At 43.7% G+C, this 13,121-nt stretch overlaps 1 protein-coding gene across 1 annotated transcript in view; it reads right to left on the minus strand.

Annotated features, from left to right (window-relative positions):
* Positions 1-10,373, minus strand: part of THBS4 (thrombospondin 4) — a 41,996-nt gene extending 31,623 nt beyond the window's left edge. The window contains exons 1-2 of the mRNA XM_025437689.3: positions 10,241-10,373; positions 5,287-5,490 (exon numbers count right to left, since the gene is read on the minus strand). Coding sequence (XP_025293474.3) covers positions 5,287-5,490; positions 10,241-10,328 — 292 coding nt within the window. The 5' untranslated portion in view covers positions 10,329-10,373. The remainder of the gene's footprint in view (positions 1-5,286; positions 5,491-10,240) is intronic.
* Positions 10,374-13,121: the final 2,748 nt, after the last annotated feature.

Raw genomic sequence — 13,121 nt, forward strand, 5'->3', positions numbered from 1 at the left:
AGTGCAGCCTCTACCAGCACATTTCCAGGAATAAGGAACTAATTATTTTTGACAAGTAGGAAGATGATAGATTTTAAAAAATATTTTATTTAAATTCAATTTTCTAATATATAGTATAACAACCAGTGCTCATCTCATCTTGTATTCTCCTTAATGCCCATCGGAACTAATTAAAGAGAAACCCATTTCACTTTTGGATTGCTCTCCAAGATTTTCCAAATACAGAGCCAGTATCTGCTCTCCCTGACTTCTACCAATGGGTCCTAACGATACTGTTCAGAGCTATAGACAGTAAATTTAGTCTTACCCTAATCTAAAGGCTATTCAAATATTTTAAGGCAACTTTCATCTCTCTTATGTCTTCTATCCGGTTCCTTTATTTCTCCAAGTCCTTTAACATTGGTGATTTGTGATGTCATAAAAAAATGGGCTACTGTTTTGGTGAGTCTCCTCAAGGTGATCTCGGACTTGAGAGTGTCCCTTTGAAATGTGTTCAGGATGAGACATAACATTCTACATGTGGCCTGGACGGTTACGAGTAAGGTGGGACTTATTAGCTCCCTTAATCTGGCCACATGAATGCATTAATGAAGCCTAAAATTTAAGATTTAAAAAACTGCTAAATAAAAAAATCACTGTATCTTTTCTTTCATTCATTCAGCAAACATTTCTAAATAGCTACTAAATGTTAGGCTCTGTGCCCAACACTACTTGGTTCTGAATGTTGTTGCCTAGAACTCTTAGGATATGTGTTCCATATCCTGTAGTCGCGCAATTTACTTTTCACTCCTAGATGATGAATTTACATTTCTTCTCGTTAAATTTCATCTGGCTGATTGTGGCATATATGTGTCAGGTCCTACCTAGGACCTTTTTAATCTTCTTGATGGCATCCAGTATGTTCAACTGTCTTTTCCAGCTATGTGCCATTTGCAAACATGATAAATACTATTTACGTCTTCACCTAAGTCACTGATTTGTTGAATAATTCAATGCCCAAGATAGAGCCTTGTCAAAAACCACTAGATACTTTGCTATAAAACAACTTATTAACCCCTAACAGTATTATTTATCTAGTTCATTCTTTTCTACAGTAACCAGAAAGGTATAATGAGCGACTTCATAAAATTCTTTTCTGATGTCAAGATACATTACGCTCACAGTATCTTTTTGATCTGTCAGCTTAGAATCTTTACTTTAAAAAAGTTCAGCATGACTTCTTTTTAGTGAACCTATTTGCCTTCAAATAATCCCAGCTTCCTTTCCTAAGTAATCCCCAAATACAAGGATAATGATATAACCCTCCAGGAGTCTGTCCTAAAGTTCACTAAAATTCTTTCCATTTTCCGTATATGATCACTTTAAATGTGTGCCAATTCAAGGGCACCTCACAAGAATACTGTGAAGATTAAAAAAAGAAAATGAGTGTTGAGCCTTCAGTATAGTCCTGGTACATTATAAGAGCTCCACAAATTCACCTCACTTTCCTCCTTCAGTACTGGGTTCATAATTCTAATTTTGAAACTCTTCTAGCTCCCTCATGCTGGGTTTCTCTTTAGCCCACAGGCTTCTCTGTGGACCCTTACTCTGCACTATTTGACATTCCTATCCTTAGGCTAAGGGGCTGGATTATCTACAGTCATTACTGCAAATTTTGGGGTTCCCTTTGTTTCCACAGCACCAAGTTGATTTTCTGTGGCATTCAAATTAAGACTAAAGGAGCAGCTCTTTTTTTTTTTTTTTTCTAAAGGTGAAGGCCTCATCAAAGCAAGCCAAGAGTTCACCAAATCATCTTCAGAAGACAGTTGCTGAAAAGTAGAGATCTTCATCTCCCCTTCTTCGTTCTTTCTACCTACCCATCTTATAGAAGCTTATGGAAGAACCTCAAATTTTTATTGAGCATCACGATCTAAAAAAATCATACTTTATATAATTCAGTTCTTGCAATCAACCTGTGTAGTAGTTATTATCACCCCCCACTGTAGAGACAGTAAACCAAGGCTGGGCAATTTAGAGACATATTCATGGGGACACAGCTGTCAGGATTTTTACTGTGACTCAAACTCAAAATACTAACTGGAAAGTTGCCCTATGCTAGATACAAGAAAAGTATCAACCACATCTTCTGTCCAGCCAGGTGGTTTCTGTAGAATGCTCATTTCTAGCAAGATTGTACCACCTGTATTACTAACAATCTGATAGATCATTTATATCAGAAATACGACTGAATTTCCTTTATGACCTCATCCAAATGGTGTTCAAAATTCATTAATTCATGAATGAATTTCAATCAGACCTACTATGTGCCAGACATTGTGTACTTCCAGAATTTTCACAATAGTATATATCTTTTTCAAGAAATAAGGCTACTCTTCCCAGCCGCCATTCAATTTGCTCATGAGCTACTTCCTTGTATGAGGCACTGCGCTAGGTGCTGCAGCAGCCACAACCATGAGTAAAGGGAGGCTCAGTGTCTGCTTTGAGGGAGCTTACAACCTACTGGAGAGAAGACCTAGAGTTAATTCATGTACAAGGCAAACTAAGAAACTAATATTAGTACCTTCTATGGAAGGACGAAGTCCTATAATGAAAGATGTCAGAAGGACTAGGACATGGGTCTTGCATCTGTATGATTTGGCATCTGTAGATGGTGCAGTAAACATACCAGTGGGGAGCAGAGGGCAACAGTAAAAGGACAGAGAAACACAGACAGCATGGGCACCCCAGGGAATGTAACTAGTCCATCAACTGAAGGGTAAGCTACAGAGAGGGCTGGAAGGAGGGATACATTGGAAAGGCTGGTTAGGGAACATGTAGCAGAAAGTCCTGACTGCCCAGCAGGGACATTTGTACCTTATTCAGTCTGGAATGGGAAGACAGTAACTATCTGCTATCGGTGTAACTCATTTCAGGTTATGCTTCTGAACAGTAATGACTGGAAAGATGTCTTGGGAGCAAGACAGTAGAAGCAGAGAGCTCAGTGGCAAACTTGTGCATTGCAGTCTTCCTGGAATCCACTTCAGTTGATTATAGGAGCTCGTCTAGGGCCCTAGATAATGACTGGGGCTCACCTTCCAGGAAGAGGTTCTCCCCCCACAAATTATGTCAGGCCTGCACGGCTACACCAAATACCTCAACGGGGAGTCACAACCACTCCAGTCCCTGGAGTCCATCTTTTCCAGGGAGCTAATGGACCCAGTGACTTCTCCTTGTTTGCATCACCATGGGCTGCTGCTCCTTAGAACCTCCAGATCCACCAATGTTGGCAAATTTCTGTGCTTTTTCCTATTGCTCCAGTGAAACGTCTCTTTGCCAAATTCTTTAACTCTCCAAACTCTGGTATAAATTGCTTTGTTTTCTGAGAATTTTCATTTCTGGAGTTTGTTAGAAAATATTCATAAAAAGAATCCTAAGAGCTATTTATCTTCTCTAATAGATTGGAGGGTGGAGAGGTGTTCAGCAACATGGAGATTAGCTGGTGTTTACATGACTGGTGGCTTTCCAAAGTAAATACATTTACAAATACCATTACTTCTCCACCGTCCTATCCAGCAGTACCTTTGCTCATATAGAGCAGACAGAAAGAATCAGTTCCTGGAAGTTGTGGCCTTATGTTTCCAGGCAACACAGATTTTCCACAATGGGCTCCCACATACTGGCCAATTTTGAAATAGATGGGGAGATTCAGTGAGGATGGACTGCTAGACACAGAGTTTTTCACTCCATAGAGGGCCCTCTAGCTACTAAGCTTAGCGAGCTAATCCAGAATCTTCCAATGCATCTAAAATACACAGTTCTGTGAGAAGCTCTGATCTCTGGATGAAGAAGGGTGGTGTTTATAGATCACAAACTAAATAGCCTGGGTTATTAGAGCATGAGCAGTTCCTTCAGAGATGGGAGGCATATGGGGCTATCTGATTCAACGCAGAGAGATAGGTGAAGTTGTCTCCCATGAGGGGTACGGATGGGGCAAAGGGGGCAGGAATGGTTAGACCATCTGCTGAGCCATGTCCTCAGTCTCCCTTCACTCTCTGAGACCTTACCCCAGTATCTGAGAGGACTGGCTACAGACAGAGAGGGCACAAGTGAGTGGGGAGGGAAGTGGGAAGGTGGATGTTGGAACTTGACATAAAAGGAATTAAAATCCCATTCCCTCTTGCTTTTAATTCTGCTGTCTTATGAAAGCTAAGAATTAGGAATTTCTTTTAGCTCCTAATATCTGAAAATTTCAGTGTTCAATCACAATTGGAATCTGATAGAGTCTTGAAGCAGTGCAACAAAAATAAATATAAAATCTAGCCAGAAGGACCAGTCCTCCTTTTTTTTTTTTTTAACTATTATTATTAAAAGCATGCAGCAGCAAGAACATGTATCTGTCACATTCCTCAATAAGCAGGAACAGGTGTTGTCCTCAGGGCACGGGTGGAAGGGAAAGAGATGAAAAAAATAGTGACCTTTTTCTTTGCAAGCCATTTCTTAGCATTTGTAGTAACTCATTCTGACAGTGAAACATTTGACAGCAAAGCAACCAAACAGGTGTCAGACCTGTGTAAACTGGCACAAAACAGGCGAAAAAGAGAGCCATTCATTTAGTTCTACTGATTGAGGCATATTCTCTTTATCAAGTCCAGGAAAGTGCTTGCAGAGCTGGGAGTTAGGTGTGTTAAGCCACATGCTTCCAAGGGAACATAAGAATGGTGTGGGTGTCTGTCCCTCTCTCCCCGCAAATTCATATGTTGAGGCTCTAACCTCCCATGTGGTGGTAGTAGGAAGTGGGTCTTTAGGAAGCAATTAGGTTTAAATTAGGTCATAAAGGTAGGACCCTCATGATGGCTGAGGAAAGGTCATGTGAGGACAGAGCAAGAAGGCAGTAGCACACAGGCTTTCTCCAGGAACAAAATCTGCTGGCACCTTGACCTTGGACTTCTCAGCCTCTAGTACCATGAGAAATAACTGTCTACTGTTTGAAGCACCCGGTCTACAGTACTTGGTATAACAGCCCGAACTAAGATGGTGGCCTAATGGCCCTGGGTCCTGTTCCTTTCCAAACTGGACCCAGAATAACAGGAGGTTGGGCCTTTTCGCCATAAGCAATTCTTTGTTCTCGCTCCATATATCAACTCATCCTCCCCGTATAGGTCAATGTACAAGAAGAGTTTGGTCTTGAAAACAGAAATGAATGGTGGATGAGAATAGATTTGTAGGAGGAAACCATCTAAGTGGACCCCAAAAGCTGGGATAGGGAAAGAAAATTCTTAAGAAAAGGATTTCTGCAAATGTGCTTACCTTTGTTTAAGCGTCCCATCACAGTGAATTCAAAATATTTGCTGTTGTCGGTTGAAGAGTAAAGGCCAAAGATGGTGGCTGAGCTTTTAGTGTGCAGCTTGAAGGTAGAGATCACATAGACCTCATTCAGGGTGGGATCTGTCAGGATTGGCTTCAGAACAGCTGGGTTCAGTCTCTGGCTGGAGGATGGGAGAAGGTCAAAGACTGGAAATAACAGGGAGAAAAGGATCATCAGTGAAAAAAGTTTGAGACAACTAGATTTTTTGAGGGGGCACAATTTGTTAGTAAGATACAAGGAATGTCAACTAACACTGTTACCACTTTCCACATTGCTAAAATCACCAGTTCATTAACTTGCTTTCTTCTCTTTTTCTTTCTTTCTTTTCTTTCTTTTCTTTCTTTCCTTCTTTCTTTCTTTCTTTCTTTCTTTACAGTTCTTTCTTATCACTCTTATAGTGGCTGGACATTTGAGCCAGAAAAAAATACAGTACAATTTTCATCGCTGGGTCATGGCCCCCAAGAGAAGGCTAAATTTGCAAACCCTAAATTGTATTTGGTCAAAGAAGTGGCTCTGAAAATGCCCACTAGGTAAAGGACTAATAGTTTAGAGTACAAAGGGAACAGGTGAGAACACTCAAGTCACTGTTTCTCCTATGGGCCCAAGCAGTGAATTTCTGCCTTCAGCCTCTAAAACTTTAGATACAATGATCTGGTTATGAAAGGGTAATAGTACCCATAATTTATAAAGACCTCTTACATATCAATAAAATAAGCAATAGAAAAACGGGCACAAAACATGAATGAAAAAGCAATTTACAGAAAAAGAGTTACAATGGCAAATAAGTGTGTGTGTGTGTGTGTGTGTGTGTATACATACACATATAAAAGTTCATGTTTAACTAAAGATTAAGGAATTGCTAAGTTGAAAAATAAGGTATTATTTTACACCATCTCATTGAAAATACAATAAATATGATAACACCCAAAGGCATTAATTACCAGTGGTAATTCTATAATTTCTGTTTGAAGGAATTATGAGAAAATCTGACTGGAAGAGGTGAAAAAACAAACCCCTGTTGGGATAACAGTTATTAAAACATAAACTGTCCTTAGCAGAGAGAGAAGGCCTTAACAGAGATCAAGGGGATATTAGCTATCCCAAGCCCTCCTGCGCACCACAATTGTTCAACAAATTGTTGTTTATAATATCAAGCCACTTGATGCAACTTAAGTGTCCTATATTAAAACCCTGGATAAATGAATTTTGGTCCTTCCGAAAAGTAGAATATTAGCTAACTAAAAGGGTAATACAGCTGACTACTTAGAGGTATATGAACTGGAAAAAAATCATAAAACTATGTATAACATAACCCCATTTGAAATAAATATTTGCACATAAAAGCTTTGAAAGACAACACAAGAGAATGCTAACATGAATAACAGATATCTCCTGGTTGTATAATTATATATATATTTCCTTTTCTTTTGCTTATCCAGTTTTTTATTTTTATTTTTACAATGAACAGGTGTTGCTTTTGCAGTAGGAAAAAGTAAATAAAAGTTGTAAAACCAACAGGCAAAACCTAGTTACTCAAGAATGTCTACTCTGTAAAAGACAATCTGCCTTAATACTGGTTTGTATTGTTTCTTTCCCATGTGCTTAGGGCCTTACAAAATAATGAATTTGATACTAGAAGCATTGGAAAGCAGAAAATCTACTATGTTCCTTCTAGCACTTCACATTCCCCCAAAACATGAAGCTTGCTGCCTACCGTACTTCAAAAGGGAAATATTTTTTAATTTCCAGAGAATTGGAAGCTTTACATGTCCACCGGTAAGAGCAAAAGGTCTAGAAGTTCTGGGATCCCTGGTGGTGCAGCGGTTTGGCGCCTGCCTTTGGCCCAGGGCGTGATCCTGGAGACCCGGGATCGAATTCCACGTCGGGCTCCCGGTGCATGGAGCCTGCTTCTCCCTCTGCCTATGTCTCTGCCTCTCTCTCTCTCTCTCTCTCTCTCTCTCTCTGTGACTATCATAAATTAAAAAAAGAAAAAAAATTAAAAAAAAAAAAGGTCTAGAAGTTCCATTCAGGACAGGGTATCTGCAGATGTGAGTTTAAGGTATGGGAATTGCATTCAAAATTAAACTCTTCCTGATTCTTGCTCTATGATTACGTTCATAATTTAACTTAAGCTAAATTTACTCTATTTCAATCTGCAAGGCTCATCTAATCCATTGGCTTCTCTCTCAAGGGGCAGAGTTGGGATTAGTTAGTAATGAGTTTGGAGTGTGTTTTGAAAAGGAAATGAGACACAACAATTTTCTATTAATGTTATTACATTTTAGTAATAGTGCCAGGATCTAAGTACAACCTTCTAGTGTTAGAGGTGAAATTACTACCCATCAGCCCAAACACCATGGTATGAAAATTGAATACATACTAAGAAGACTAGCAAGGCAGCCCAGAGGAGAAAGGATATAAAAGCAAAGTATTCAGTTGAGCTGATGATTAAAAGACTAATTAACTCACTAAAAGAATCTACCAGAAACTTGACTTAATCTGATAATCTACAGCAACTAAATTAACCAGGTAATTTAGGTAGTTCAGGCTGATTTCAACTCCCATAAAACAGGCAGCTCTAAGAAGCAAAATTCAGACATGCAGCACACCATGAAGTTGTGTGTTCCACTGTCAAGAATTTATAAAACACAAAATATTAAACCCATAAATTTAAAACTGCCAAATAATGTCTGCAATCAGTAAACCTTTGAGTTGTGTTATAAAGCTTCCTTTCTAACATCAAAAAACAAAGGCAACAAAGCAAAAATACACAAGTGAGACTACATCAACTCAAAAAACTTCTGCACAGCAAAAGAAACCACCAATAAAATGAAAAGACAACTTACAGGATGAGAGAAAGTATTTACAGATCATATGTGATGAGGGATTAATACCCAAAATATATAAAGAACTCCTACAATTCAATAGCAAAAAAGAAACAAGCAATCTGATTTTTAAGTGGGGAGAAGATCAAGTGGACATTTGTCCGAAGAAGACATACAGGGGGCAACGGGCAGTGAGAAGATGTTCAACATCAGCAATCACCAGGGAGATGCAAAGTAAAACCTGACACTTGTTAGAATGGTTATCATCAAAGAGAAATGGCAAGTGTAGGTGAGGATGTGGGGGGGGGGGGGGGGGGAAAGGGACTCTTGTTCACTGTTGGTAGGAATTTAAATCCGCGCATTCACTACGGAAAACAGTATGGAGGATACTCAAAAAACTAAAAATAGAACTATATATGATCCAGCAATTCCACTTCTGGATATTTATCCAAAACAAACAAACAAACAAGCCCAAAAACACTAATTCAGAAAGATACATGCACGTCCCGTTCACTGCAACATTATTTACAGTAGCCAAGAGATGGAAATAACCCAAGTGTCCATTAATAATGAATGGATAAAGAAGATGTGGGGGATATATAGATGTATATAATAGAATATTAGCCATAAAAAAGGAAGAAATCTGGCCATTTGTGACAAAATGGATGCCTCTTGAGAACATCATGGTAAGTGAAGTAAGTCAGACACAGAAAGACAAATACTGGGATCCCTGGGGGGCGCAGCGGTTTGGCGCCTGCCTTTGGCCCAGGGCGCGATCCTGGAGACCCAGGATCGAATCCCACATCGGGCTCCCGGTGCATGGAGCCTGCTTCTCCCTCTGCCTGTGTCTCTGCCTCTCTCTCTCTGTGACTATCATAAATAAATAAAAAAGAAAGACAAATACTGCACGATCTCCTTTTATATGTGGAATCTAAAACAACGACCCGAGCTCCTAGACAGGCAGCAGATGAGGCGGGCAATGGGTGAAAAGTGACAAAAGGTACAAACTTCCATCTATAAAATAAGTAAATCATGGGGATTTAAAGCACAGCACCCGACTGTAGTTAATAATAGGGTATTGCATATTTGAAAGTCGCTAAGAGGGAAGACCTCAAAAGTTCTCATCATAAGAAAATAGTCTTTTGTAATGCTGTATGGCGGCGGATGTTTAGACTTACTGTGGTGACCGTTTCACAATGTGTATACTTAGGGAATCGAGGTTGTCACTTTCCTCTCAAATATTTCAAGGAAAACTAAATGCAGTACATTACCCCCTGAACCTGCTAGTTTGGTTGCCTGGTCAGAAATCCAAGGGAGTTAGCTGGTGAAAGGCAGAGTTCAAGCGGGGGATCCCTGCCCTGGGCAGGGAAGGAAGGGGAGAAGTCCCTGCCTGCGCCCCAGCCAGGGAGGACAGCCTGTGCTGCAGCCTGTGGGCTCCTGCAGCTTTCTGCACCAGTCGGCCCAGGGCAGCAGGTGAAGGTCATCCCTGGCCAGAGAGCCCGAGGATCTTTCCTGGCTTAAATAATTTTTTCTTTTTGGGCTTCAAAACAAACAAAAGCAAACCCACAAAAACCCAGTTGAAGCTTAAGTGCCTTCTGGCCAACGCTGTTGGCGCCCTGTGTACCCGGGGGTTTGGGGGAGGCCACAGGGCCTTGGTGCGTCTAGGAGAGAAGCGCCCACTTCTCCGTCCGTCCTGCTCCGCTGATCTCGGGAATCCAGGGGCTGGCGTCGGGGAATCTGCTGGTGTCAAGGAATCAAGTCGGCTCGCAAGGGAGGTTTTGGGGTCCCAACCAAGGGCAGAGCAGGGGAACGCCGTGCGCTTCTGGGGGGCCGGGGAGGGTCGGGAGCAGAGGGCGGGGGGGCCGGGGGGCGCGGGGTCAGCAGCCGTCAGGCCGGGAGCCCCGCTGTGTGCACCGGCTGCAAAGCCGTCTGGCATCCCCGGGGCGGCTGTCTGGGGAGCTGGCGTCCCCGCCGAATAAGGGCTTCGGGAAACGCGCTCCCCCGACCCCCCCTGCAGTCGCAGGCGCCGCGGCTCGGGCGCGGGGGGCCGGCGGGGCGCGAGCGCACTTACCCTGGGGGGGGCCCTGGGCGCCGGCGCGCAGCCACGGCTGCAGGACCAGGTGCAGCAGCAGGAGGGCGGCGCCGCGCGGGCCCGGCATGTCGGCGGCGGGCGGAGGGGGCGCGCTCGCAGCTGGCCGCGCGGCCGCCGCCCGGCCCTTTATGGCCCGGCCCGGGGGCGGGGAGGGCCGAGGCCGGGGGGGCGGGGGGGGGCGGGGAGGGCCGAGGCCGGGGGGCGGGGGGAGGGCCGAGTGCCGGCGCCCCGACGGGGCGGTGCAGGCGGAGAAGGGGCGGCGGGAGGAGGACAGCGACCCGGTCCCGCCGGCGTCGGCACCCCCACCCCGCTCGCCCCGCTCGCCCCGCTCGCCCCCCCACCCCCCACCCCGCTCACCCCCCCACCCCCCCTCACCGCCCCAGAACGTTTCTTGCGGAGGCTCCCGAACCCCCGTCGCAGGCCCCCCGCCCAGGAGCCCTGAAGGCTCCCCAGGAACGCCTGCCCCCCAAAGCGGCCCCGGGGGTCCTCGGTTTCTGTCCTTTCTCCAAGCTTTTCTTGAATATTCCAAATGTTGAGTACTTTTCCCATCGACTTTTGAGACCTGAACAGCGAACGTTTGAAAACGTTGGGTTTTTAATGGAAATAAAACACATCCCGAGGAACCCATCGGCCCAGGACGGGGCTGCCTCGCGGCAAGGTCTCTGCCTTGGGCTTCCAGGCCTCGGCCAGCCCACCCCCACCCCACCCCCACCCCCACCCCACCCCCCCACCTCCGTCCTCCTGGACGGGCTTCGGGGCCGTTCAAAGGTCCGGAAGGAGCCCAAGGAAGTTGTCTTTCTCCCAGGCGAAGCCCCCTGGAAATAAGGTGGTGTAACTAGAAGAAAAACTATCTCGGAGCAATGGCTAAACGTTTGCCTGTTGAAAAAACTTGAGAACTGGAGAAAGTGCCCCAAAGCATTTCTGTCCCTGTCTTCATGTCTCAAAGAATTGCGTTTCGAAATTTAATCTGCCACGAGCTGGAAGATTGACTCACCATCTTATTTTCGAACTGTGCTGGGATAACCCCTCACCAGTTATGATTCTGGCCGTAGCTGGTGACCTGGAGATTTGCCGGCTACCTTGAGGCCTCTCTTCTCTTTGAGGTCTACCTTAGCTCTAGGCTTCATTTGGTGTCCCCTCACACAGATGCCACTCTGTGGGATGGGTCATCATTGATCTGTATATGACAGTGTACTGTAGCAATGTGACTGTAAGCTAATGGGATGGCTGAGTAATCTTCAAATCAACTGTGTCCCCAACAGTGACCTGAGTTAGAGGGAGCTCCAGGTTTACAACTTCTGCTTTAAGCAGAAGAGCTTCGCTTACATATATCTTGTACGATGGACGTGAGGGTCAGCAGGACTAAATTCTAAGTTCTTTTAGAATAACTAAAGGTGGATATTATTTTTTACTCATCTTTGCTAGGTAACGCCAATTCCTAGAAAATTCCCAGCAAAATAGCTTGCACAGGTAACGTTTGGTTGAAACTGGATGACTGCTAAGTGTAGCAGATCAACAGTGTAGCGACTTTCCACTAGCCTAGCATACTTACAATCTCCTTTTGCTTCCAAAGAGTCTGGATTTTTATGAAACCATTCATTGGAGAATCTCGTCAGCTTTTTCTTTATGCCTTCAGAACCAAGAGGAAATTCGATTACAATAAAATCCATTACATTGGCTATGAAATCTACGATAACAGAGATGAAAATGTTAGTGTCTTTCCTGTGACACCTCATTAAAATATCTATTGTTGCACTTATTAAAGTGAATTTTAATTTATTTTAATAATGCATTATTTGATTTTTCCCCAATGTCCGACTCTGACCTCCTTAGCACTATCTCTCATTTATTTTTGTAGACCCAAATCCTGGTGCCCAGCACATAGTAGTGAGTAGCTCGTTGAATTGTCTTTCCCTCTACCAGCAGCACTGTAGGATAAGAGGTCGTGATATGTTAGTGATCCATTAGTGCAGTAGGTTGCAAAAATTGTCCTAATGCTTCACTCTGCAGTCTACACATCTGTTGCTTTCCCACTATGATTCTAGGCTTGGCCATGTAACTTCCTTGCACAATAGAGTTTAGAAAAAAAATGCCACATTCAGAAGCTTAAGAAGTTTTGTGTGATTGGACTTGCTTACTCTTTCACTTCTGCCTTTGCCATGATAGCATGGCTGTGCTAGCTTGTTAGAGGATGAGCCACATGGAGCAGAGCTGGGTCACCACGGTCCTCCTGAGCATAGCCACCTAATATCAGCCGGCAGTTGATTCAGACAGAGGAGTGAGTTCAGGCAAGATCAGCAGAGCTGTCTAGCCAACTCCAGACATGGGAACATGGGAACAATAAAAGTTTATTTTGTATGTCATTACGATTTTAGGATTATTATGTAGTATTATTGTAGCAATAGATAACTGGTATACTAGGTGTCCTTCCACTTGTAACTATTTTGTACAGAGTATAACTTCATTTTTTCATGTTTGCTTACAGCTCTTGAGCTCTGGCATTCCCCTTCCCATTGGCCCTACATCTCAGCGAGCCGATAAGAAAGCCTGGGTTTTCCTTCCTTTGGTGCTGGCAGGAAGTTCCAACTGTGCAACCCCCACATCATACCCAGGAATCATCACCCTGGCGTCACACTCTAACCACCATGAAAACCCCCAAACGACCTCCTTTCCCTACTCTCTCAAGCCGTCTTCACATCAGCTTGGGAGCCCATCCTACTCTTGCCAGAAAGCCTCATTATGTGGGTGATAAACATTTTCAAACCCTTTTGTGCATGTGTGGCGCTGTCATCACTCTTAACATCCAGATCACATTTTGTGTACGGGAATACCCTTCCTGCTCCTGCTCCTTCCATTCCTC

This window comes from Canis lupus, chromosome 3, assembly GCF_003254725.2.
Source record: "Canis lupus dingo isolate Sandy chromosome 3, ASM325472v2, whole genome shotgun sequence".
NCBI classification, from domain to species: domain Eukaryota; kingdom Metazoa; phylum Chordata; class Mammalia; order Carnivora; family Canidae; genus Canis; species Canis lupus.